This window comes from Panthera onca, chromosome A1 (assembly GCF_046562875.1).
Source record: "Panthera onca isolate mPanOnc1 chromosome A1, mPanOnc1 haplotype 2, whole genome shotgun sequence".
In the NCBI taxonomy this organism is placed as follows: domain Eukaryota; kingdom Metazoa; phylum Chordata; class Mammalia; order Carnivora; family Felidae; genus Panthera; species Panthera onca.
Window position 1 is genome coordinate 75193229 of NC_138339.1, and position 26963 is coordinate 75220191.

At 34.9% G+C, this 26963-nt stretch overlaps 1 protein-coding gene across 2 annotated transcripts; it reads left to right on the plus strand.

The window, feature by feature from the left end:
- Positions 1 to 11316: 11316 nt before the first annotated feature.
- On the plus strand, positions 11317 to 26625 carry NUDT12 (nudix hydrolase 12). 2 transcript variants are annotated; one of them, XM_060635248.2, is made up of 7 exons: positions 11317 to 11442; positions 14095 to 14306; positions 14861 to 15447; positions 18768 to 18935; positions 19999 to 20112; positions 22527 to 22726; positions 23699 to 26623. In XM_060635248.2, exons 2-7 carry the CDS (start codon positions 14101 to 14103, stop codon positions 23807 to 23809), a joined length of 1386 nt encoding a protein of 461 aa, XP_060491231.1. In that variant the 5' UTR covers positions 11317 to 11442; positions 14095 to 14100; the 3' UTR covers positions 23810 to 26623. The 2 variants fall into 2 exon arrangements, with proteins under 2 accessions (XP_060491231.1, XP_060491232.1); XM_060635249.2 differs by having other exon boundaries at positions 11337 to 11442; positions 14099 to 14306; positions 23699 to 26625.
- The last annotated feature ends 338 nt before the right edge of the window (positions 26626 to 26963 follow it).

Sequence of the window (26963 nt, forward strand, 5' to 3'; positions counted from 1 at the left end):
AACAGAATAGAAATGTGGTTACATCAGTGTGTCACAGAATAATGATTACTATAGTGAGTCAAATGGATAAATATTGTTTCTGTAAATTCTCAAAACAACTTTCTTTAGTACTGTAAACTGCAAGGAACTAAAACAACAATTGTGAAATTACTATATTTCAGCTTTTAAGAAACTTGGTGAGGGATCTTTTTTTCCCCTAGAATGTATCTGTTGCTTTTCTAACAATATCAATAAGCCCAGGAGGGCATCTACACACATTTCCAAGTTTTAGTAATAGTCAACGTATTAAATAACTAATCCAGTATAATGCACCATTCCAAAGTAGAGTGTTTGGCCAATATACCTCTTCAGAGAGATACTGTAATTGCTTCACTCCACTTTCAATAAACGATCTATAATGAAAGTTGCTTTTTTAGGCTTAACCTAGAGCTGTACCCTGTGGGAAATGATGGGTCTTTGTAAAATGTGTTACAGTTTACTAATAAGGATGCAGAAGAAGCACAACTGATGAACCAGCAAATCTGCTCTGACTTATTTGGTCTTTGCTGCATGAATTTGAATATCATCAAAATACATTATCCTTATCCTTAACCTGCTTCCTATGATTCACTCTATCCTCACACTTATTTCAAAAGGAACTTTAAGCACTTGAATATTTTACATACCTGTGCTGGTCCTACGGCATTACATAAAACAGAATATTTTTTTTTCTAAAGGACAAAAATGAAGCTTTGAATAGAAAGCAGTAACCAGGTGAATATTCAGGACCTGGACAAAAGCAGAGAGCATTTACATAGCAATATCTATATTTGATACTGATATATAATCAGAATTTCTCACGTAAAAATAACACAAATTACCTTCCCTGAATATTTACCAACTGACTATCAGGGAACCATGAAGATGTGGATTATGAGTTTCTTTTCACCAATAACAGATTGTTTTATCTTGAACACACCTGTTAATTCTTCTCTCCCTGCCTCTGACTCCCTTCCTACCTTCTGTCCATCTTGCCTTCCTTTCTGATTCATTCATGAATTCATTTAACTTCTGTTGAGGGTATAACATGTGCTGGGCATTATGGCTGCCGCTACGGATGCAAAGATGAACAAAATAGTTGTGCCCCAATGGAGTTCCTAATCCTTTGAGTGAGAGAAAAAAATAAATACCTATACTATAAAATACTAGAAGAAAGGTTTATTCAGAGTGTTCTGAAAGCAGAGAAAGGGATATAATTCAGTTTCCCAGAGATGGTGACACAGGAACTGAGTTGTGAAAATCAAGTAGGCTGTATGGATGAGGAAGTGGGGTGGGACAGGTATTTCTAGCAGAAGAAATAGGAGAGGTGACATACCACAACCTCTGTAATTACTTAGCTATGGGTCTAGGGTCGGTCGCAAATAAGGAACGGATGGATTCTCCAAAGTTGGGTGCATACCCTAAGGGTGCCTAAGACAAAGAGAAGAGTACAGGAATAAAATATTAAAATTTCTTTTACAATTATTCTTACCACCTTTTTAAAAAAATTCTATTTTTGAACATACTATTTAATTAAAATAACTTTTTAGTATTCTAAACCTTGTACATGTGTATCATTTGTAAATAAATAAATATACACTGGGTATACACCCTCCAAAAATTTTAATTAGTGGTATTGCAATAAAAGAAAAAGAAAGAACCTCATAACCTATATTATCCTGAAAGTGATGCATAAGAACAATGGATTTTAAGCAAATGAGTAATGACAGGATTTTAAAAGATCATTCTGACTGTATTCTAGAGGGTAAATTCGAAGACAAGTCCTCAAACAGTTATAAAGCCACTGTAGTAATCCTCATGAGAATATCTGAAACAATGATGGTGGCACAAGAGGAACACCAAGGAGGCTGCTTATAAGAAAAAAAGAGTATAAAACTATAAATCACACTAACTTACATCATTTGTTACACTTTGGCCCTACACAATTCCACAAAGATAATTCCTATACCCTTCCAAAAGCTGGCTTACAAATCAAGTCATAATGTACTATTATCCGATTTGAGATCATTAAAACTTAAAGATGAAATTATATTCTTATTTCATGATGAGGACCAATATTTGAAAATCAATATAATCACTGTTCCTACTAGATTACTCTAGTTTCTTTTCATGTAAGCTAATGTAAATCTTAATCAGAGAAGACGGGAAAGAGGGAAGGAAGGAGGGGGAGGCAAAAGTGAGGGGAACTGGAGGAGAGAAAGTGAAGATGCTGAGATCACTCCCTAATTAACCAATGCCATCATATTGGTGATAGAACAAAGATAGTATTGTTTCCAGTTTCCTTTTCTGTTTTACCAGGAAAGTTTCATAGGCCAGGGACTTTTAAATAAATCTGCTTCCAAATATATCACAGATTTCCTTTGCTAAGAGCCAGAAACCAAACAAAAGAGAACAAATAATAAGATATAACTTGGGTAAGTTATGCTTTATCCACAGAGTTTAAACAGTTGGATTTAACAAAATTAGATATACTTTCTGAATGAATAACTTATCTCCATTAAGTTTAAACTGTGGGAAAGGAAAAGATATGATAATAGAATTTGATTAAGTTGTACCTTCGAGTACTATTCTCCATCAACATTTAAGAATTCCTTACCTATTTCTGAATGAATAAATCAATTACTGTTCAAATTTTATTTCAGATCAAAGCACTTGGTCCTACATAAGAAGTATCATATTGGTGGCCCTGTTGCCAGAAAAGCCGCATGTGATTAAACTGGAAATGTTACCACCATAGCAGATAACTTTTCAACTAGGACAAAATGGAATATTATATGAGATATCCCTAGTGGCATTTTGTAATGGTTCCTTATCCTGGCTTTCTAAAGGGTAAAGTGTTTTCTAAGAATTTCACGTGGCCTTCAATGGCATAGCTCCTCTCTTAAATTACTCTGGTTTTCCCACAATTCTGCCAGTCAGACTTATATTGAAACTGGCTGAATGGTGTAGTGACAATAAATGGATTCTCAAGGATTATTCACAAGAACTCAAAATATATAAAGCATTTTGGGACTGCCTAGCTGGCTCAGTTGGTAGAGCATAAGACACTTGATCTCAGGATTGTTAAATTCAAGCCCCTCAGCGGGCATACAGATTACTTGAAAAAAATAAAATACATAAAGCATTTTAACATTACTGTTAAAAATCATCATATAATGTTAAAAACGAGTTATCTTATGTATAGGGCGCCTGGGTGGCTCACTCAGTTGAGCATCTGACTCTTGATTTTGGCTCAGGTCATGACCTTCCTGGGATCAGCCCCGGCAGGCCTGCATCAGGCTCCCAGCTGACAGTGCGGAGCCTGCTTGGGATTCTCCCTCTCCCTCTCTCTCTGCCTCTTTCTTTCCCTCTCATTCTCAGTAAATAAATAAACATTTTTTTTAAATGTATAGTTACTTTTTGTAATGAAAAGAGGGAGAGATGGTATATTCCTGTAATTTCTCACAGCTCTAGAAATTCACTGGATGCAGACTGACAGCTCAGAGAACAAAATGCCATCCTACAGATTCAAAAAGTGTTTATTAATCATTCTAAATTTCATTCCTCTTTTTAATGTATTCTGAGAATATCGTGGCAATCAGCATTACATTATTGTTGTAATGATAGCTTAGGAGGCAACAAAAATCCTCTCTGGGATACTGAAATCAGATAAGTTAGAGACAGCTGACAGAGCACTGTAGGGGCACTTTGTTTAGAAATAGCAGGTAAGGTGCCTTCTACAATAGTAAAGTCATCCCAGTTTTTCATTCCAAAACTCCACAGATTTACTTCTGAACTAACCCTACATGGGGCTCAAAAACAAAATATATTCACCACCAACAATAAATTAGCTGACATGTGAGCACATAACATGTGGCTTTAAATATAGCACTAAATTATTCGTCCTCCATAGAGATAGAATGGACTCTGATTCATAGAGCAGGTAACAAACCTAAGGCTCTCAATCACGGCTGAAGGAATTTACGTGCACTGCAGACATTCACTCTCTGTAGAAGGTCATCGCTTCACAGCCTGGGAAATAATCCCTGCCAGCGGACTTGCAAAGTGCCTGAGGCATAGCTCCTGAGAGGCATAACTCCTCTTCTTTCAAGGCTAGAGGTCGGAGCCATGATCACAGCTCAGTCAAATTTAAAGGAAAAATGTATCTAGGGTCAAAAATATCCTAAGGAAAAATAGAAGACTAAAACTAAAAAAATATACTGTGCTCCTCTGGGCTTTGGCATGGTGATAGAAAAACCTGTTGCAGAATATTAAATGTAGATGTTTTTTCATCTGATAGCTTCAAAATAACTAAACTAAAACTGAATACAGAATCGAATGCATGTCATGCTGCAATCCGGTTCGCGGACATTTTTAAACGCTACAAATCCTTTTAAATCCTCATCAGCCTAAACATTCTAGAAAAGAAAAAAAAATCAAGTTTAAGTGACTTAAACATGAAATATGAGCAATGGCTCAATGATTAAATGACTGCATCAATTAACTTGAGTACACAGAAAGAATGTTGCTCTTTCAAAGCAGTGTTAATTCTGCCTCTGATCGGACAGACTCCTGCTCATATCAAGGTTGTTGCTTCATAAAACACAACTCATACAGCAAAAGAGGAGAAATGATTTATAAATAAGAATAAACTGTTGTTTGGGAATTCTTCATAAAATACATAAACTAAATTGATGTTTATGTGAAAAATACAGTCATTTCCATACACTTCCAAGAGTGAAAAACTCTGAAAATTGTTTTTGAAAATCATGAGACAGATGAAATTACCATAAACTCAACAAAAGTGGCTTGGTACCCATAAAAATCATAAATGAGTGTATTTAAAGATTAAATGCATTTCTGGATGTACGCATTGCAAAGGGGAAAGTGTTTTATTTTGGTCATCTCTGCCAACTGCTATTACATGCTGTCATTTTCAGTAAGGGGAAATGTATTTGCAAAAGCAGAGTGAGCACAACAGGCCTTAAATCAGACAAGTTGGGGACTGCTGACAAAGCGCTGTCTGCACTCTGCCTACCAGGGCCCTTGAATATCAGGATTTTATGGCGTGTTTTCCTGACATATCTGATACTTAGTAAACCCTACTGCCTGCTTAGAATCTGGAGTACTAACCTACTTGCTATTTCTAAGTTCGCTCTCACTCTTTCAAAGGACCAGGCTCTACCCTGGCAAGAAGGAAAGGAGTAATCCCTGATGAACTAACTGATTTTGCCCTTTCATTCTTCCTGGCTTTTCCAATCTCAGTTCACAGGTTACTTCCTCACGGTTTTCTGTGTTACTCAGAATGTTATGGTGAGGTAGTGAGTTAACTCTGAAATCTCTTCAGCTTACACCAAAGTTTTCTTTCTCACTCATACAAAGTCTGTTTCAAGTCTGGCAGCTCTCCACAGCAGCTTCCAACTGGTGAGTGCCAGTTCTATCTCTGTGACAGGGTTATCTTAACATGCCATACTCATATTGCCATGAAAAGTTAATAAATATCTGGAGAGCAAGGTACTATCTCATAACTGCTTTGGCCCAGAAGGGCACCACTTCTGTCCACAGGGCATTGGCTAAAATTAGTCACAAAGCCATGCCTAGCGGTAAAGAGCCTGGACCATATACCCTTCCCAGTAGATCTGGAAAAAGAGAAGAATAACACATGGGTAAGTACTTTAAGTCTCCACTATACATTTTTCTAACCCTATCCTATAAGTGTAGATTGAGTACCCACAATGCACTCTCCACTTTGTCTTCACTCCACCATAGAATATAAATTGTTTATTATCTATTTTACTTCATTAGTCAATAGCTCTTTGCAAGGAACAACCAGATGCTGTCTTCCTGACTAAATTCCATAAACACAGAAACAAACATAATCACAGAAAGTCTGATGCATGCATGTCTAATGTTATTTGAGAAGTTCTAATTACTAAGATATGGTAGCAACATCAAAAATATATTTAACTTTGGGGTGCCTGGGTGGCTCAATTGGTTGAGTGTCCGATTCTTGATTTCAGCTCAGGTCATGATCCAAGGGTCATGGGATTGAGCCCCGTGTCAGGCTCCATGCTTAGCATGGAGCCTGCTAAGATTCTCTCTTTCTCTCGCTCTGCCCCTCTCCCCAATTTGCACTCTCTCTCTCTAAAATAAAAAAGCAAAATAAAAATAATAATTTTTTAACTTAATATGAAAACAACCGTTTATTCAACATCAACAAATATTCACAGAATGTTTCCTGTATGCCAATCAAAATCTAGGTTCAGAGAGAACGGTTGTAATTGACATAAACAAAGACCTTTACATGTAGAAATTCACATTCTAATAAAGACATGCAATAAATAAACATCAGAAACAAATATCCAAAACAAGAATGCCAGAAATGAGAAAATACCAGTAGGAGAGCTACCTAAGCAGGCTGATCAGAGAAGCACTCTATAAAGGTAACATCTGAGAGACACATGATGATAAGAAGCCAACAATTAGAAAATCTAAAGCAAGGGTATTTTAAAAGGAGAATACAGCTAGTCCAAAGTGTAAAGCAAATGTAGTATATTCAAGAATGTAGAATATATATACGATGCATATAAATTAGAAACACCCCTAACTATAGTTACATGTGAAATTATCTTGCAATAAGGACCTTATGTAAAGTTCAAGATAGTCTCACTTTTACAGAATTAACCTCTAAATTGTAGAGTTAAAGCACGCTTCCCAGCATATCTCATCACCATCAACCATCAATGTTATTAAGTGCCTTACATGTGAAAGAAAAGCAGCTATTATCATATTTAATTTTTTTTAAATCAGACTCTTCACTTAAAAAAATACAATCTTTTAGAAAATAAGGCAAAAATATATGAAGTGTGAGTTAATACCAAAATTTTAAAGCAATGTGTGACAAGAATAAGACATATCTTCAGAAAGTCTAAGGCTAATTACCAAATAAAATTATCTACATAAACTTTTATTTCTATATTATCCATAAACTCAAGTTTCAAGAATGGATGGACTAGATGGATTTTCACTAAATTTGCAGGATACAGTGGGTATATTTCTGCCTTAAGAAACAGTCTGTGTGTTACATACAATATTCATTTGCAGGGCACCCAAACAAGGTAGAGACTAACTTTCCAGAGCCGCTAAAACTAAAAAGTACAACAAAAGGACCATGAAATCTTAAAGGGGTGGTGATAATGAGAGATAGGCCATTTTAGCATTTAAAACAATGCTATGGATGGGCAGGGAGAAATTCGTGGTTTCAAACTTGAACTCCAAATTATTCAACTCAAAGGCAATCAATCCAAATTCCATGCACTGGTTTGCAATAACAGCAATTCTCATATATACAATAGGATATAGTGTGTACCAGAATGAGTGGTAATAGGGATTTATATCTTTAATGATAGTTGGTGATTCTCCCAAACTATGCAGAGGAGGCTAACTACTATATAATAGAGATTATGAACTAAAAAGAGGAAAAAAAGTTTGTTGACATTTTTTTATGTTTATTTTATATTTGAAAGATAGAGAGAGACAGAGACAGAGCATGAGTAGGGGATAGAGATGCAGAATTTGAAGCAGGCTCCAGGCTGAGCTGTCAGCACAGAGCCCAATGTGGGGCTCGAACCCATAAACCGTGAGATCATAACCTGAGAGCTGAAGTCAGACACTTAACCAACTGAGCCACCCAGGTAGCGCAAAAAAATGTTTGTTTTAGTTAACGTTTGCCCAGAAGCAAATCCTGAGACAAAGATTCATATGCAATTGGTTATATAGGAAAAAGCAATGGTAAGGTAAGACAGAAGTGAAACTTGGAAGGAAAGTCAAGCATAAAGGGTTGGTTATTAATCAAGTATCCACTGTGGATTAAAAAGAAATAAAAATAATAATAATAATTCCTCTGGGGACATCTGGCAACCAGTTTACAGCAGTGTAGCCAGTATGTGAAAGGGTGAAAAGGGTTTTATATAGTTTTATATAGTCATTCATGTCAGTCATTAACTGAGGGATACTCCCAGGCAGTGTTAATTATCTGGCATTGCTGGTCTACTGAGCAGGAAGGCAAAGTGGGCTCTGGTGACAAGAAAGAGTCCTCAGGCAAAGGAATACGATTGCTGTATATAACAGCCAGCATACACTGACATGGCAAGAGCAAGGGTATATTGGTGGTAAACTGATCAACATGTGGATGGAAATAATCTAGAAGACCCATCAGAAGTGTGATTTGAGCTGGACTCTGAGAAATGGGTTGGATTTGGTTAAGGGAAAGCATTTAAGTTAGGAAATGTGGCATGAGCAAAAGCATTGAGGTAAGAAAGCATAAGAGGCATCCTAGATCTGTTATAAGCCAGTTTGGCTAGATCATGGAAACAGTTTATATAGGATATTCTTGGGAAAATATGGCAAAAAAAAATATGTGTTGGGTCCATATTACAGAAGGCAGAAATGCTAGGCTAAAGAGTTTTAACTTTTTCCCCAAATATTGAGGAACATTAAGTGTCCAAGCAGGACAATTAATAAAATAAAAACATTACTTTATGGCATTAATATCCATGTTGGCACCATTCTTGTCCTTGGAATGTAAAATCCTATAGGATAGGAACTGAATCTGTTCAGTTTCGTTGGGGGAGGATTACATGCAGAAAGGATTCAGTAACCTATTAGCGATGAGCACCTGAAATTCAAAGAACCATGGTATCTAAATACCAATGGTATCTAAATACCATTTTCTACTAAAAGGAACCAATATTCCTTGGAAAAAGGACTGATTCCAGATCTGTGCAGAATATTTACAGTAAGAGCTTAAAACATTTTGTCATGCCAGAAAGGAAGTAAACTGTCAAACACTACAGTAGCCTGGTCAAAAGAACCCAGGGACCCACTTAGGGTTCCCACTGACCAAACAAGTAATTTGAACATCAAAATAATAAATATTATAGAAATATTTTTAGATAATAATATCTTCAATAACTTGAAATATATTAAAATGTTTAACATCCATGAGTTCCTAAGTATATTTAAAAACTTGAAGGGGGCGCCTGGGTGGCTAAGTTGGTTAAGTGTCTGACTTTGGCTCAGGTTATGATCTTGTGGTTCGTGAGTTTGAGCCTCACATCTGACTCTGTATTGACAACTCAAAGCCTGGAGCCTGCTTCGGATTCTGTCTCTCTCTCTTTGTCTCTCTCTTTCAAGAATAAATAAACATTAAAAAAATTAAAAAACAAACTTGAAGGATATTAGGGAACTAACTCATTATTCTAAAAACTAGGAAATAAATGAGAAAATTTCACATTTATGCCATTTTTTTCTGTGTAAACTGTACTAAATGAGGTAAAGTTCTTCACTATAAAAGAGAATTTCTGTTAATAAATGTAGCATGATCAAATCAGAATATCATCATTTTGCGACTTGTAATGAAATAATGGAAGTAAGCAATAATAATCGATGGCTGCTAAAACTATTAGCTGGCAAGTTGATGGGATAATTTATGTTTATCATAAACTTTATCAGCCTAACAATACCTAAACCCAATAACCAACTGTAACATGAAAGACAATCAGTGTATGCCACTTAATGTAAAATAATAGGTAATAAATAACACCTATAAAGTCTCCTCATGGAAAAAAAAATTTTTTTAATCTGAAAAATCCTGTAGATTTAACTGCCGGTTTACAAGAAATATAGGCAATAAGATAATGTGAGAATACAATTTACAAAATTCAGAATATGGGAAACTCTACAGAGCAGATAATCATTATTCTCAAATAAATTGCAAGAAAAACTACAGGAGAATCTATAGATCAAAAAACATCAAATGTAATGTGGAGACTTTTTAATGTCCTGATTTGAGCAAATCAACTGTAAAATATATTAAAGAAAATGTGAGACAATAACATTTGATACTGAACATCTCTGCTATATTATGGAATTACTGTTAAAATTTTAGTTGTACTAATGACATAGTTATGTTCTTTTTAAGAGCCATTTTACATCTTACATATATATTCATAATTCCAAAAAGCTTCCCCTTAAATATTTATTAATAAAATAATATAGTGTCTGGTGTTTACTTCACAAGAATACTAAAGACTGGAATGACTATATATTTATAATTGTTTACACTATATGATTAATATGTGAGTGCTCCTTATACTAATCTATTTAATATAAGTTTGAATACAAGATTGGGTATTCCAAGTGATTTAACTAAAACTTAGTATTTCTGAGGTCCTATGTGATCCTGGAAATCATTAAAGACTAAAGACAACTACTCACAAAAAAAAGCACAGTACACAGGTTTAAAAAGCAGTAAAGATGCGGTGCCTGATGGCTCAGTCAGAAGAGCACACAATTCGCGATCTTGGCATACTGATTTCAAGCTCCACAATGGGTGTAGAGGTTACTAAATTCATTCATTCATTCATTCATTCATTCACTTTAGAAAAAAAAAAAAATACAAAAGCAAAAAAAATAAAAAGAATAAAAACAGCAGTAATGAAAGCAAATGTCGACCGGTATACATAACTTCACTGTCATGAGAGAAAGCTTCCAATATCTCAAATTCAGGCAGGAAGCAGTGGTCAACCTTAACATAACAGACTCCTTAATATGCTGAATGCCAAGGATGCATTTCAGTAAAGAAAAAACCTCTGGTCCAGGAGACTACCAAAACCTAGCTTTGTAATCTCGAACTCACGCAACTTCTTTAGGCTTTAGGAAATGAAATAATTAACAGCACAAATAATGGTGTTGTGAGTACTAGCTAAACTCTCAACTTCCTAAGAGCTTTGAATGCATTATCCTCTTTTAATCTCATAACCCAAAGAGGTGTTATGGGAGCTTGATATACACCATTCAAAGGACGATTAAATGAAGGAAGAATCAATACATAGAACCATTTTGCACATGAGGAGTCGAGTTTCAGAGGCCCAGAACTTATTTAAGGTCATATACTGGAGTAAGTTGGTCCCTCCAATATGCCAGGTTTATTCAACGCGCAAGTCGACTTTGAACACGCCACTGCATTGAAGCATACCGGAGAGGTTAGGTGACTGGTGTGAAATACTGACAAACTTAAAACCTTTTCCACACACCTACGGTTTTCCATCGTCCGCACCACACTTAACATGTCTCGGTATGACGGAAAAGGAAAACCAGCCCCTGACTCACCACCAAGAAGCTGGACCTTAACAGCAGTGACCTCCCCGCCCAGGCTCCCGAACGCGTTCACCCCCAAGCCCCTCCCCTTCACGGATCACGCACAACTTGTGATCCTCAAACTACATTTCCCATAAAACCTTGCGAGGACAGCGACCCTCCGCCGGAAGTCAGGAAGGCTCTTTCTGACGCCGGGAAGAGTGAGCGTGGGGTTTTTCCGGTCTTGCGGCAGTATCCTGCTTTCCTCTATTCTGGTTACCTTTGGTTAGTAACGGCAACGGCAAGTTAGTCGTCCCCGGTGCCCGCTCTGGGTTGGGTGGCCGGTTCTCAGTGCTTTTTGATCTCAGCGCTGTCGGCCTGCCCATGCTGGGTGGTTTGGCGCAGTTTCGGGGTGCGGTGTGGGTGCAGGCGCGGGAGCTTCCCGATGGGGGCCGGGGGCGCAGCCTCTCGGCTGCTGCTGGCTTTCCAGTCCAGTCTTTGAGGTGGGGAAAACAAAATGCTGCTTCAACTGTAGATTCACGTTAAAAGAAGGAATCTCACAGTAATAACAAGAAAAGAAACTATCTCAAGGCATTTAAGCGTTTGGAGAGAGATTGCGTACGTGTTGCTTGACTGGTTAAATGGCCACCTCGAATGCCCAAGGACGTGGAAATCATTAAATAATGGGCAGTGACTTCACTGACAGAGCCGTATTTGAACTCTGCCCTGTTTCTTGAACCATGTGACATTGAGCGAGGCATGGGCCTCGGGTACACATCGGTAAAAATGGATGTGGTTTCGTTAAAATCTAAGGCCCTTTTAACCTTCGTTAAACGACCTCTCAGAATGGTCTGTTCTTTTTGGAAAGCAAGGGCGGCATTTAGCTAAATCACCTTATCCTACCTTCAAATCCTTACCTTGTGGAAAACCCGTCAATGAGAAACGAAAAAATAAATCCAGCAGCCGAGCTGGATTTCAGATTTTGTGTAATTTTCTGGAATGAGAAACGGTTCTGTATCTAGATGGCTTTTCTGCCAAAAAAAAGCTTCCTTTCTCCTGAGAATATTGAATCCTTAAGAACTGTACTGGGGATAGTGAATAGTACTATATTTTTGGAGGGCAGTTTTGCACTCTGTCCTGTGGAGTGGCCTCTTGGGAAGGTGAAGAAATGAATGACCTCAGAACGTAAGACAGTAAAATATTGCTTAAAGAAAACCTAACTGAAGAACCTGTGTGATATTTTGTGGAAAATCAATTTACGGGAAAGGCAACTTGGAAGGGAGACCATACATGAGTCAGTATACAGCAATAATTCAAAATAAAGTCCTGGAAAGTTGTAGTTTTTCTTATTGATAATATTCGTAAAGCATTTAGAAATCTCAATATGAAGAGAACAGTGAGATAAATTCTATGGTAAATCAAAAGAAATAAAAAGTTGTTTTCTAATATAGAAATCACTCCTTCTAATTTAAGTTGTAAACATATTTTCACCATTCCTGTGAGTAGTTTTTTCTTAAGCTTTTTGTTTTAATTCCAGTATAGTTAACATACAGTGTTATGTTAGTTTCAAGTGTACAATATTGTGATTCAGCAATTCTGTACACTATTAAGTGTTCGTCATAAGAGTGCTCTTTAATCTCCATCACCTGTTTACACACACACACACACACACACACACACACACACACCCCTCCCCTTTTGTGAGTAGTCAGATTTGACCTTTTTTATAAGTAGCAGAAAAATACAAACAGGAAAGGTGAACAGTTAATCTTTTTGGCCCGTGTTTCCCCTAAATTTTGTTCATACTCCTATAAAATTGATCAGCCAAATTGCATTGTGAGAACACTAGACACAAAAGAAGTCAAAATGTATGGATTATAACCTTTCCTTTTTAGGCTAAATATCTTCTTGCTTAAAATGATAGAAGTGTAGTCAGAATCACAAATCAATTCTTAGTAGCATTTCACTAAACGAAAATTCATACCTTAAAAAGTACTTTGTTCTCAGAACATAACTCCTAGAGAATTTAAGCATGAACTGTTTCCACAAAGAATTGCTCAGTCTGTGCCCTACCACATTCAATCCACAATAAGACAATTTTTATAAAGAGGTAGGAAACATTTTCTATATATTTTGTTCTTACTGAAAAAATGGAGTAACAAAGCAGACAAAGTTAATGGTTTAAATAGTTTCTGTCATTCAAGTTTTGACAAAGTGACCACCAGCACAGTGTTCAATGAGAGATCCAAAATACATGGTCATTTGATTTATGACAAGGATGACAACTGCAGCACAATGGGACAAAGATGGTAATTTCAAGAATGGTGCCAAGTCAAATGGATTATCCATTTGATAAAAATGAATCTTGCTGCTACTTTACACCATGAACAAAAATAGTCCCACATGGATTATAGAATTAATTGTACAAGGGAATACAAAAAAGTATTTTCAAGTGAAACGTAACACAGGTTTCGAATAATTAGCTGTAGGATCATAATTTTCCTAAAGGCAGGCACCTATTTCTGACAACATTGCCTCTAAGAGAATACTAGTTATCATCTGCTAAAAACCCTCTGACTTGACTTCTGTCTGCTTTAACCCCTCTCATTCCCTTGATCTATATTGAAATCTCTCTGATCTGCCTCAGGTACCTTGACACCCCCTCTCAAGGATATGCCCCCCCCCATTCTCTTTTATTGCCAAAGATCTTTATACATTGTGTTATACACCCCCCATGGTGAATTATATTTAAAATTCTCAACTGATAACAATTTTGAAATGTATACTATGATGACAGTTGGCTATAAATGACCTCTTGAGTATATAGCTTTACAAACCATGCCTATTCTAATTATATCAGCATTCACATAATATTCTAGCATTGAACAAAAAGCAAATGAAAATGAAAGGTTTTTTTCTATTTTCCTTTTTTTTAAGGAAGAAATGTCTTCTATAAAAAGAAGCCCAAAGCAAGAAATAATTTCCCAGTTTCACTATTCAGCTGCAGAAGGAGATATTGCCAGGTTAACCGTAATCCTCAGTCATTCTCCATCTCTTCTCAACGAAACTTCTGAAAATGGCTGGACTGCTTTAATGTATGCCGCAAGGAATGGACACCCAGATGTTGTTCAATTTCTACTTGACAAAGGGTAAACATTTTAGGCACTACTACTTGAAGGGCTCTGTGGTTTCATTTCTGGGTTACATATTTCCTTTTAAATTTTTCATGTAGCCATATTTATACCAATAGACTTCTAAATAACTTGACCAGTTTTATTATATAAAAACATAGAAAAATACCTAACTAAAAACTTTTCTTCTATTGAGAGAGGAACCCTTCATACTTAATAACAAAGCAAATTTATGAGTTAGTCTAATCTTTTTCTCCCAGGTAGAAAATGTAGATCTACCCACTATGGCTATCAAGAACCCCTTGTAAAATTGTAATTTCTTCCTATAGCACATAAAACTTACTGTTTTTTATTTTACAGTTCTCCAAAAATTTTAAATATCTTGCTATCTCTAACTTTGCATCATCTATGATTATGTCTTTTAACCTTCCCATTAGTACATCATGTACAAAAAAAAAAAAAACTTACGTAATAATGATTAGAGGGCTATTATGTGCATCTGGAAATATTTTACTTTAATAAATATTAAAGAAAATTTTTATTTCCTATTTTATTTTTCTTTCCATTTGTAGGTGTGACAGATCCATTGTCAATAAATCAAGGCAGACTGCACTGGACATTGCTAAATTTTGGGGTTATAAGCATGTAGCTAACTTACTAGCTAATGCTAAAGGTGGGATGAAGCCTTGGTTCCTAACTAAGGAAGTGGAAGAATGTGAAAATTATTTTAGCAGAACACTATTAGACCGAAAAAGTGAAAAAAGAAATAATTCTGACTGGCTAGTAGCTAAAGAAAGCCATCCAGCCACAGTTTATATCCTTTTCTCAGATTTAAATCCCTTGGTTACTCTAGGTGGCAATAAAGAAAGTTTCCAACAGCCGGAAGTCAGGCTTTGTCAGCTGAGCTACACAGATATAAAAGATTATTTGGCTCAGCCTGAAAAGATCACCTTGATTTTCCTTGGAGTAGAACTTGAAGTGAAGAAAGAGTCATTTAATTATGCTGGAGAAGTCCCAAGAGAAGAAGATGGGTTGGTTGCCTGGTTTGCTCTAGGTATAGATCCTGTTGCTGCTGAAGAATTTAAGCAAAGGCATGAAAATTGTTATTTTCTTCATCCTCCAATGCCAGCTCTTCTGCAGTTGAAAGAAAAAGAAGCTGGTAAGAAGTGAATACGGTTTACTTGTATTGGTAATAATCTGGTTTTGGGAACTGGGTTGGAATTATATGTATCTGCATTTTCTAGGAGGCACACTTTTTTCATCAAGCCATGAAGTTAGGCTATCTTCATTAGAAATTTCCTGAAGTTCTCACTCTAGGGGACTACTCTCCTGAGCAGTTACAGCAGTTCTAATCAGCCAAGATTAGTTTCCCTAGAATTAATCCTACTGCATGCTGGTTTTATTTGATTCTTCACTGAATAATATTAAGCACCTGCTATACACTGAGCCTGATGGCAAAGACCTTGACTATTTTGTTTGCTGTTGCTGGGTATGCTAGTTCAGGTGGGATCTTATATGCCATGGTAAGAAATTAGGAGTTTTATTCTAAAGTTCATTTAAATGTTGTAATCTGACCTATGTTTTAAAAAGAAACAAAAAACAAAACCCCTCACTCTGCCTGCTTTGTAGATCATGAATTGTAGGTCATGAATTGTGAAGTCAGAAGTCTTATTAGAGGGGATTGAAGGTTACAGTAGCCTAGCTAAGAGATTACAGTGCATTGGGTTGATGGAGAGAAAGGGAGAGTTTAAGATGTTCTGGAGGTAAAATTGATAGGGCTTAATCAGTAGGTTGAGACTACTGAGAGAGAGGATAGTAACCTGGACTACAGCCTGAATGAAGGTGACAGAGATGGAGAAAAGGGGGCATGTTCAAGATATATTTTAGAGAGAAAATCTTCAGCACTTGTTGATGGATTGGGTTTGGGATATATAACGATGAAGAAAAAAGATCATGAATAATTGCTAGGTTTGAGACTTTAGTAATTTGGTAGATAGTGATATTTCTTGATAAAATAGCATAGGGTGACAAGTTGAGCAAAGGAAGCAAGACTTGAAAGAAATAAGATTTTAGTTTTGGGCATATTTAGATTTAGAGAAGGATATTAGAATTTGGAACACAGAGGAGAGGTCTAAACTAGAAATACCCATATGGGAGTCATCAACATGAAGGTGATATTTAAATCTCAGGGAACTACTGAGATTACTTAGAGAATTGAGAGCAAGCAAGAAAAAGCCTTAGAATCACATGTAAATCCCCCTAAATTTTGAAGTCAGGTAGAAACAGAGGAGCCACCTAAGGTATTGTTGACAGTGTGGCTATAACCTAAGAGGAAAACAGGAGAATGCTCATGGAAACCAAGATGGCAGAGTATTTCAAGGGAGTGGTCAAATATACCGAATGCTGTTGAGAATTTGAATAAGATAGAAAAAGATTTTTTTAAAGGATCTTTGGTTTTAGAATATGAAGCTATTGATGAATTTAACAAGTGGAATATCAGTGGAGTGGAAGGAATATAAGCTAAATTGTGGTTGATTGAAAAGTTAATGGGAGGTAACGAAGAGGTCACTCTCAATGTCCACCTTTCCTTAGATGTGTGGTAGGCCCTTCCAGAGGCTGCTTAGATGCCTCCTCCCAATGTCTGAATTGATATGTTTTATTCTTCACATCTGTGGAGAACACGTAATTTTTTATAATAGCACATGCGCACACTCAGGGGAAGCAGAGTAGGAGGGAGAATCTTAAACAGGCTCCAAGCCCAGCATGAAGAGCAATGCAGGGCTTGATCTCACAACCGTGAGATCATGACCTGATCTGAAATCAAGAGTTGGACACTTAACCGACTGAGTCAACCAGGCGCCCCAAAGTTGCACTTTTTTTTAAGTTTATTTATTTGGGGGGGCGGGGGATGGGCAGAGAGACGGGGAGAGAGAGAGAATCCCCAGCTGTGCTCTGTCCTGTAAACACAGAACCCAATGCAGGGCTTGAACTCACCATGAGATATGACCTGAGCTGAAACCAAGAGGCAGACACCTAACCAACTGACCTACCCAACCCTGCACTTTTTAAAGAAAATTTCTTTGTAGCAATATAAGTTTAATATCAAAACAATCTCTCTCTCTCTTTTTTTAATAGTTAGGAAACTGAGGACCTTTCATTCATTTAGTGTGTAAACTTACATAGTTAATGTAACCTCTTCATGCTTCATTTTCCTCCTTCAGGAAAAGATAATAATAGTACCTATATCATTGCTCTAACCATTAAATAAGATGATGTAACCCATTGAGCTGCTTTTTATTTCACATAAAATATACTTGTATTATTTGTCATTCATACTATCCATCCATACCACACTATCCTCTGTTTCAGGTAGTCCAATAAAAATATACCTGTTTTCTTCATTCATTCATTCATAAATACATACATACATACATACATACATAAAATCATGTATACAAACATCTTTGCATGATGTTGGCATATAGCATGTACTCAATAAATATTAGCTTGTCTTATTGAAACAATATTGAAATAATGTAGATATTTAGCATAAATTACATACTACAAGGTAATGTAGTAGACAAATATTTAATGTTGCCTGTGGTTCATTGAATTTCAGTATTACATTTGTTTTTACGTATGGTTTATTAGTTTTTGTTTCCCAGTTTAAAATATTGTTATTTATGGTTATTTTGCTTATTTCAAAAATCCTTAGACCAAATAATGTATTTTAGGGAGAGCAAGTTTGTCAGGCAAATGCAAATGTAGCATTTCCAGTTTTATTGCTTCAGTTGTAATATTTCTGGTCGGGCCATATTCTTTTTTGAAATATCAGGGTATCTAGCCAAAGTATATATATACTAAGATTTTTTTCTTGTAGGCATTTTTTTTTCATGAACAAAGTTAACCATGAATGTTATAAATACAGTATTTTTTTAACATTCCATTAAGTTTCCAGTTGTAAACAGGATATGTTTCACAGTGACAAGGAACAGTAGTTTAATCACCCAGGAAAAGAGAAGTTCCTACAGTTTCCTACTAATATTTTTTTTTATATAGTCCAAGTCTAAATTAGGAACTGGCTTTGTAATGTATTTTTGTAAAAGTCTCTATTATAAAGTCAATTTTTATAAAATCACTATACACTAGAATCTTGTATATCCAAAATTTAAAAATCATCTATAGTAAAAGCCTGAGGTAATATAGTATATAAGATAGATGTTAGTACATCTGTGTTATATGAGAATTGTATTTATTAGTTCATATTAAAGTTAAATCTAATTTTCATATGTCATCTGTTGGATTAAATCTTTTACTTTAAAAGAAATGTACACATCATAAAAATAGGAATACTAACATCCTTGATCACAGAGCTACTCAGAAAATATAGAGTATGCCTTTACTGACTTAACATTTTACTTGATATTAATTTGTTTACAGTCTATCACAGAATTAAAACTTTTTATGCTTCTCTTAAAGGGGTTGTAGCTCAAGCAAGATCTGTTCTTGCCTGGCACAGTCGATATAAGTTCTGCCCAACGTGTGGAAGTACAACTAAAATCGAAGAAGGTGGCTACAAAAGAGTATGCTTAAAAGAAGGCTGTCCTAGCCTCCATGGTGTTCACAATACATCCTATCCAAGAGTTGGTAAGCCTTTTCATCTACAGTGAAATCTCAGCCATCTGGAATCTTAGGGAATAAGACATTCTCTGAAGACAAGATTTTGAGTTGTTCAGGGGTTTACCTTTTTATTAAAAGTATGTTTAACTCTTAAGACTACAAGTATGTATACTTTCATGACTTTTAAGTAAGGGACATTGTATATAATTAACTCATAGTTTAGAAATGGCTAATCAATATGAATTTGATGTATTAAAATAGGTGGTTTCAAAAGTGGATTCAAAAATCCACCAATCTGGATCCATGTAGTGCAGAAACAAACAAACAAAAAAAGCCCCAACATTTCAGTGCCTGTTTGAGGCATCACCAAAGCAGTAAAACTAGCTTTTCATCACTGCTGGTGTCTGCCTCCTGCTCTCTTCCTTCTAATTGCTGCTTTGGAGTCTCCTGTAGGTTTGGAAATCTGAGAACCTAGTCCTTTAAAACTTGTGGAAAAAAAAATAGATAGTCTGAGCAATATCTGAGCAGGTGTCCTGGTAGTAAAGTGCATGACTTGGTGAACCCTGTTTTCACTGCTCAGGAGCATTTTACATTTGATTCCTGTCCTCAGTCATGACCTAGTGGATTAGTGACTTCTGGGAAATAAACTGTTACTTAATTTAAATTTTATTTTTTTAATGGCTTAAAATTTAATCATAGAGCCACATTACCTTTTAAAAACATTTTGTTCAGGATTAGGATGGAAGGGAGAGGGAAATTCACATTTACATAGTAAAATTTGTATTTTCTTTATGCCATGTAATATCTTCTGTAACTTTTTTATAATTGAAAAATAACAATATGCCTAGCATACCATAAGTATATAATAATTGTTGCTATTTAGAAGACAGAAATGGTCTTCCTTTAGTTTATAATATTCTGTGCAATTTCCCTGAAATACTTTGTCATCAGGCAGAAAGAAACCATCACATAACTAGACAAGAGTCTTGTTCTAGGAGATACAACTTATTATAGTACTCGACAGTGATTTTACACAATGAGTCTAAATTATTTTTTTCTATCATTCATTCATCTTATTTTTAAAAAACAGATCCCGTGGTAATCATGCAAGTTATTCATCCGGATGGGACCAAATGCCTTTTAGGCAGGCAGAAAAGATTTCCCCCAGGCATGTTTACTTGCCTTGCTGGATTTATTGAACCTGGTAGGCCTTTTTCTTCATAACTTTAATTTTCCTTTAACTTATAATTCACAAATAAAAATTCTAGATAGCATTTGACAAATTCTCATGCTATGAAATTGGGATCTTTTTAAATTATTTTTCTGTGTATTTTAAGTGGTATAATTTTGTTTTTACTAGAATAATTTGGTTTTGATAATTCAACATTTCTTCTTTAATATATTGCTATTACACAAGGTATCTGTATCACTTACACCTCACTGGACTCAACTGTGTCACCTTTTCAAAGAGGCCTTCTCAGGTAGCCCCAAATACATTAGTTAGCCTCGTACCCTACACTCACAATTCTGTCATCCTGCCTGACTTTTCCCTACAGCACTCATCACCACCTGACATGGTATGTATGTATGTATTATCTTATGTATGTTTGTATCTGTTTATCTATCTACTTATTTATTATCTACTCACACCAGAAAGTAAGTTCCATAAGGGCTAGGACCTTACTTCATTCATAGTTGTAGCCCAAACCCTTAGAACAGTGCCTTATATACAGTAAGAGTTCAATAAATAATTTGTGGAGTAAATGATAATTAATATACATGTTTAATCTTAACTTCCAGTATTAATCTGCACTAGTAATAATAGTAAACATACATTGTGCCACTCTGTTTCGAAGGCTTTCCATATATTGAATCATATGATCCTCATACAGCTTTATAAAATAGGTACTATTACAGCAGTTTTGTAGATGGGGCACTAAGGTACAGGAGCTGGATAACTTGCCCAAGATCAAATAGCTAGTGAGTGGGTAGGGCAGAGATACAAACCTGGACATTTTGGCTGAGTCCATGCTGTTAACCACTCTGCTGTCTCTAATAACTCTAGACTATATTTTTAACTGCTGTGTACCATTTTATTTATAAATATTATTCAACTTACCCATTCTGCTCTTGGATGTTTAATTTATATCAGAGTTTCTGCTATTGTAAACACCCCCAAGAATATTCTTATGTTACTACTTGTGCACATTTGCAAGAGTCATGAAGGGTTTATACTTGAGAATAGAATTGCTAACTCATAGTATATGAGAATCCTAACCTTTTGTAGATGTTGCCAAGTTGTTTTCTGAAGTATCCCTACCAATTTACACTCTTTCTAACAGCATATGAAATGTTCTGTTATTCCACATCTTCACTAAGTTAGGATTTTCATACTTTATAATTTGCCATTCTGATGGGTATGAAATAATGTCACTGTAGTTTTCATTACTGTGCTGATGGAGCATCTTTTTCAAATGTGTTTTAGCCATCCAATTTTCATTTTCTCTGAATTTTGCATGTTTATATTCTTTGTCTAATTTTGTTTTGGTTGTTTACCTTTTTTTTCTATTTTACGAGTTTTACAGTATGCTAATCTATAGCTATGGTCTTGCCAATATCTTAATGCTAGTCTATGACTTCCCTTTCCACTATATTTTTTGGTGAACATAAGTTGTTAATTTTAATATAGGAAATATATATTCGTCTATTTCAATTTTTTTAATGTTTTTTATTTTTATTTTTGAGAGACAGAGTGAGACAGAGCACACGCAGGGCAGGGGCAGAGAGACAGGGAGACACAGAATCTCAGGCAGGCTCCAGGCTCTGAGCTGTCAGCACAGAGCCCAATGTGGGGCTCCAGCACACAAACCATGAGAACATGGCCTGAGCCAAAGTCTGACACTTAACCAACTGCACCACCCAGATGCCCTTATATAAATCTATTTCAAATAAAAAGCTACATTTAAATAGCAAAATATTATTAAGCTTTCAGATAAACTTAGAAACCTTTATTCTACTTCTCAATTCCAACAAATCAGAAATATAAACTATATTTATAGGCATTATTTATCATAGCTGAGTCAACAGTCCTCTAGAAGAACAAAAACATTTAGAAAGAAAAAATACTTTCATTTTCTGTGGTTTTTAGAATTGTAGTTTTATGTGGTCTTCAGCTCTTTTGAGAAAAGTTATCTGCAATGATTTTTTGACAACATAAGAAAAAAAATTTCTTACATAAGAAATTTTAGCCTTTTATAAAAATCTTGTAATAATAATTTGTAACTATTTAGTGATAATAAATAAATGAGATAATATATAAAATGCTTGCATAATGTTTAGCCAGTATCAGCGCTGGATAATTGTAGATGTTACAATTGTTACAATGTAACTAAAAATTTGGACCCTTTAGAAAAGTATTATGGAATCTTGATTATTCATGTGGTCATATACTAAAAGAAATCATGTTTTCTTGAATTCCAGTCTAGTTTTAGGCTCTGCATTCTGATTCTTTGAATTGGGTTTCTGTCCAAAGTGATTTCCAAATGTTTGAACTATTCAGAGCACAAAATGTCTAGGAGATGTTCATCAGCTACTTGTTCTTTTGCCCTATTTGATTAGGGGAGACAATAGAAGATGCTGTTCGGAGAGAAGTAGAAGAGGAAAGTGGAGTCAAAGTTGGCCATGTTCAGTATGTCTCTTGTCAGCCATGGCCAATGCCCTCCTCCTTAATGATTGGTTGCTTAGCTGTGGCAGTGTCTACAGAAATTAAAGTTGACAAGAATGAAATAGAGGATGCCCGCTGGTTCACTAGAGAACAGGTAAAGTTCAATTTAATTTCCTTCTTCTATTGATTGTTCTCTGACTGTATCAGTTTGGGCATACAGCAAGGATATATGTTTTCAACAAGTTTGAATGAATGGCTATGGCCCACTCATCATGCATGGATTACAATGTAATTGATGTGTCCTATGTTAACTCATTCTGTGGGAGTCTTCTAGTTGATGATTCTATGCCTTTTTCTAATTTCAAATGCCAATCCTTCAGATTAATGATACCTTTCAATGGACTTAAAATAGGTAAACATTATTTCAAAGATGAAAAATAGGAATATTATTCTTAACCTTTTTATATCTTAGTTTACAGCATTAAAACAAGTAGCTCTCAAAAAATATCAATACAAATGCTTAAAATTGTTGAAAAGTTCTTGTTCATTTTAAAATATGCTTAAGGACAAGAATAAAAAAACTATATAACAAAGATACACTCACAAGAACTTTTTAAAACATTATCCTCCAGTACTAGAAGGCAAGATAAACTACTTATCTGTGTTTTGCATGACCTAAAGTATTTGTGTAGAAAAAAAATGGATACACTATTAGTAGTGAAGACCTGAAATCTTTTCTGATTTTGCCTAAACAAAATTAATTTTATTTTATGCTCAACCTCAAAAAGTAGAAATCAGATTTTTTTTTTCAAAATTTTATAAAAGGGAACCCATTCCAAAAGTTGACTTCACTTTGAAAATAAATGTGGAGCATATACTTTTCTTTTTTGTGACCTTACTTTCATAAGAAAATATGTCTTTCTGGAATATTTTGTTAAATTGTCAAATTTCATTGAATCTACTGAAATTACTGTACTAAATTTTGCATGTTGAACTTGGGTGTTGTCACTTTCTCCTGTTGTTACTGTAAAAATCATCATGTTTAATTGGATTGTATAAGCATAAGAATAGTATTTAAGTGTGACAGTGTTGAAATCCTAATACATTTTATTATGGTATATTTTAGGTTGTGGATGTTCTGACCAAAGGGAAGCAGCAGGCATTCTTTGTGCCACCAAGCCGAGCTATTGCACATCAATTAATCAAACACTGGATTGGAATGAACCCCAATCTCTAAATCAAATAACTAGACTTTGAATATTAATTGACTTCTAATACCACTTATTCCTCAAGTGAGAATAGAAATATCTGGTGCTTTTTAGAATGTCACAACACAAAATACCATACTAGGATTCAGAAATATTTCCAACATGTACTTTCCATCTTAACCATAGAATTTGTATTTTTATAAAATACAACACTGCCTCAGATTTTTTTAAATCTGAGTTTGCCTTCTCCAAACATTTTTTTTTTGATTGTGCTTCACAGTTCTGTCTCACTAAACCATATTTCTAATAAAAAAAAAAATCATGTCGTAAAGATGTATGTTCTAAAAATGTAAACAAACCTGAATTCCAGTGCCTCTTTTAAGCATTAGACCAATCACTATATTTCTGTTTTTGAGAAATGAGACAAAATAATTTTAATGAATTTTAAGCTTCATTTTCAGTCTTTTCATTACTACAAAGATTCTTTCAGTTGTCAGTAGCTGATTTTTGCTCACTTCCCATTGTATTCCATTTTTTGTTCTGGCTCCTTTGTTCTAGCAGTGGTGCTATTATAGTGTTGCCACTAGTCTGCTTTGATCAGTGTTAAGAATTTTCTACGTTAACAACTGCAGTGATCAGAATATTGTGCCTTCATGGAAGGAGACCTTAAGTGAGAGCGTACCACTGTGTATGCGACTTCCCCCTGAAACCTAAAATCAATTAATCTGTTATACTCAAAGTTGTTCTTAAGACAAATCAGAATTCTCTGCTTTTTCACTGAAATTAAATGTATTTGAAAGGAGTTCACCTCAAAAATCAGATGCTAAATATTTCCCAGATAGATTTATGTATTCAATAAAAACACTGGCTTTATGTCATTTTGTGATAAGGGATACATCTGCATTAGCAAAAAATTATGTAATCATTACTAATATTAAACTCAAATGCAACATTTTGATTTTAGCCCTCTTTCAGCGTATTCTAAGAAGACTTTATAAAATAAGTGTATTTTAGAACTGAATCAGAGGAAAATAGTAATTCACAATTTTGTAACATAGAGCTGTCATATTTTAAGGCTGTTTTGAAATTAAGTCTATAAATGTATAAACTTATATAATTTGTTTATTATGTTAGAACTGGAAGAGATCTTAAGAATGATATATGTAGTTCAGTGACATTCTTTTATAGATAAGGAAAAAGAAATCCTGAAAGATGAATTTAACTAATTTAATCAATTAAAGGTGAATCAACTAATTAATCAATGAAAGTTACACAATTACAACTTACTATTGTTAATACAATTAATTGTAATTACAGTTAAATAACTTAATTTTAACGGTCTGTACTGGATAGCCCACTGCAAGACTCTCCCTCTAATAGGAAGTAGAAACTACTACTAAAAATATAGGTAGAATAAATTATAATAAGGGATGATAAGAACACATTTAATTTACCAAATATTGTTAATTACAATTTTAGATACTAAAATCATTTAACTTAAATGTGATTATTTTCTTAGATAAAACTTTCCTGATGAACAATGATTTTCTTAGTAATTGAAGAAAGCTGATTGGTATCAGGACTGTAGACAAAATTGACTTACATTAGACATTTAGATACATAATAAAATTTAAACTTCATAAGTAAGTAGAAAATTATGTGCCTTGATTATTATTAAGTATGATGACTTGGGGTTCAGGTTTACTCCAAATGTACTTAGAGAATCTAAGATTACATCGCAGAGTTCTAGGTTTCCATGTTCAGATAGTAAAATAAAATACAAAATATCAACAAAATGTAGTTATGAATTTAGTTTCAGATAATCCTATACCCAGGGAAAATCATTAAGTATAAATTATTATTAGTAATCATTCTTAACATTGCTTACCTCTAAGAGGTGAATAGTTATATGTAAATAAAAGGAATAGCAAAGAAATGGTAAAGGTTCAAGTACCATGAATGTATTCTAATGGAAATGAAGGTAACAATACATTAAAATATTTATTTTCTGTTTTGTGTTACGTATTTTTTAATGTTTGGATAAATGTCTTCTGAAAACTGAAAAAAGCCCAGTTTCAGTCATCCTCTCTTGTTTAATGATGTGTAAACAACAAGTATAAAAGCCCTTTTAAAAGTAGCCATATTTGGCAGTGCCTGGTGGCTCAGTTAAGCATCCAGCTTTGGTCAGGTCACGATGTCATAGTCTGTGGTTCGGATCCGTGAGTTCGAGCCCCGTGTCAGGCTCTATGCTAACAGCTCAGAGCCTGAAGCCTGCTTCAGATTCGGTGTCCCCCTCTCTCTGCCCCTCCCCCACTCATGCACATGCACGTGCTCTCTCTCTCTCTCAATAAATAAACATTAAAAAAATGTTTTTAAGTAGCCGTATTTGGAAGACAGTTTTTATTTTAGGTCATATGTATATGTATATACACATACATATATATAGTCAATTTTTTATCTTCAGATATGAAGTTATTGGTCTAGTCTAATATCTATTATTACTCGTCTCATATTACTAGTCTTTGCATTTTGTATTTTTCACTGTTTACTGTTCTTGGAAGGGCTAGAAGAATTAGAAGCCTACATGTTTCATTTAGTTGGAAAAATGATTTAAGTAACTCTTTCAAAGAACAAGTTGGAGATTTGAATGAAGACAGAAAAGAATGGAACAACAGAGGGTAAGACCACAAGGTGTTTGTTGTTGGTTCTAGAACTGTGTTGCTAATCCGTATACTGCAAAATAGCAGGTGAAAATGTTCTATAAAACAAATCCATCAATTATTTAGAATAAAATCTCCCCAATGCAAATTTTATTAGGGATGAGAACCAACTATTAGATTCTGAATATGAATATATATATATGAACATACATATATGTACATATATATAAATATATATGTATTCATGTTCACATATTGCTGAATAGGTAGGAGTGATAGAAGTTGCACTTTAAAGGCCTATTTCTCTCTAGTAGAAAAATATCTAGGACAAAGTATTCCAAAGTGCAAAATTAGGTTTATCTGTCTACAAATGTAAAAGAGGTAGGTCTTGAGGCAAACCAGAAGTACTTGCAAATGGGTGGAAAAAGAGGGTGAGAGAATTTGACTTCAGTGCAGGTAGAGGCTGCTCCATAAGGGGTTCAAATGCTTGGGAGCTTTGACACCACAGGGGTGGATGAGAGGC

What these genes read in the sequence shown, in the direction of transcription:
- NUDT12 (XM_060635248.2), top strand. Translation starts at nt 14,101, where the DNA reads ATGTCTTCTATAAAAAGAAGCCCAAAGCAAGAAATAATTTCCCAGTTT. An exon ending in CAATTTCTACTTGACAAAGG is followed by an intron (nt 14,307 to 14,860) that starts GTAAACATTTTA and finishes TTCCATTTGTAG; the next exon opens with GTGTGACAGATCCATTGTCA. An exon ending in TACATCCTATCCAAGAGTTG is followed by an intron (nt 18,936 to 19,998) that starts GTAAGCCTTTTC and finishes TTTAAAAAACAG; the next exon opens with ATCCCGTGGTAATCATGCAA.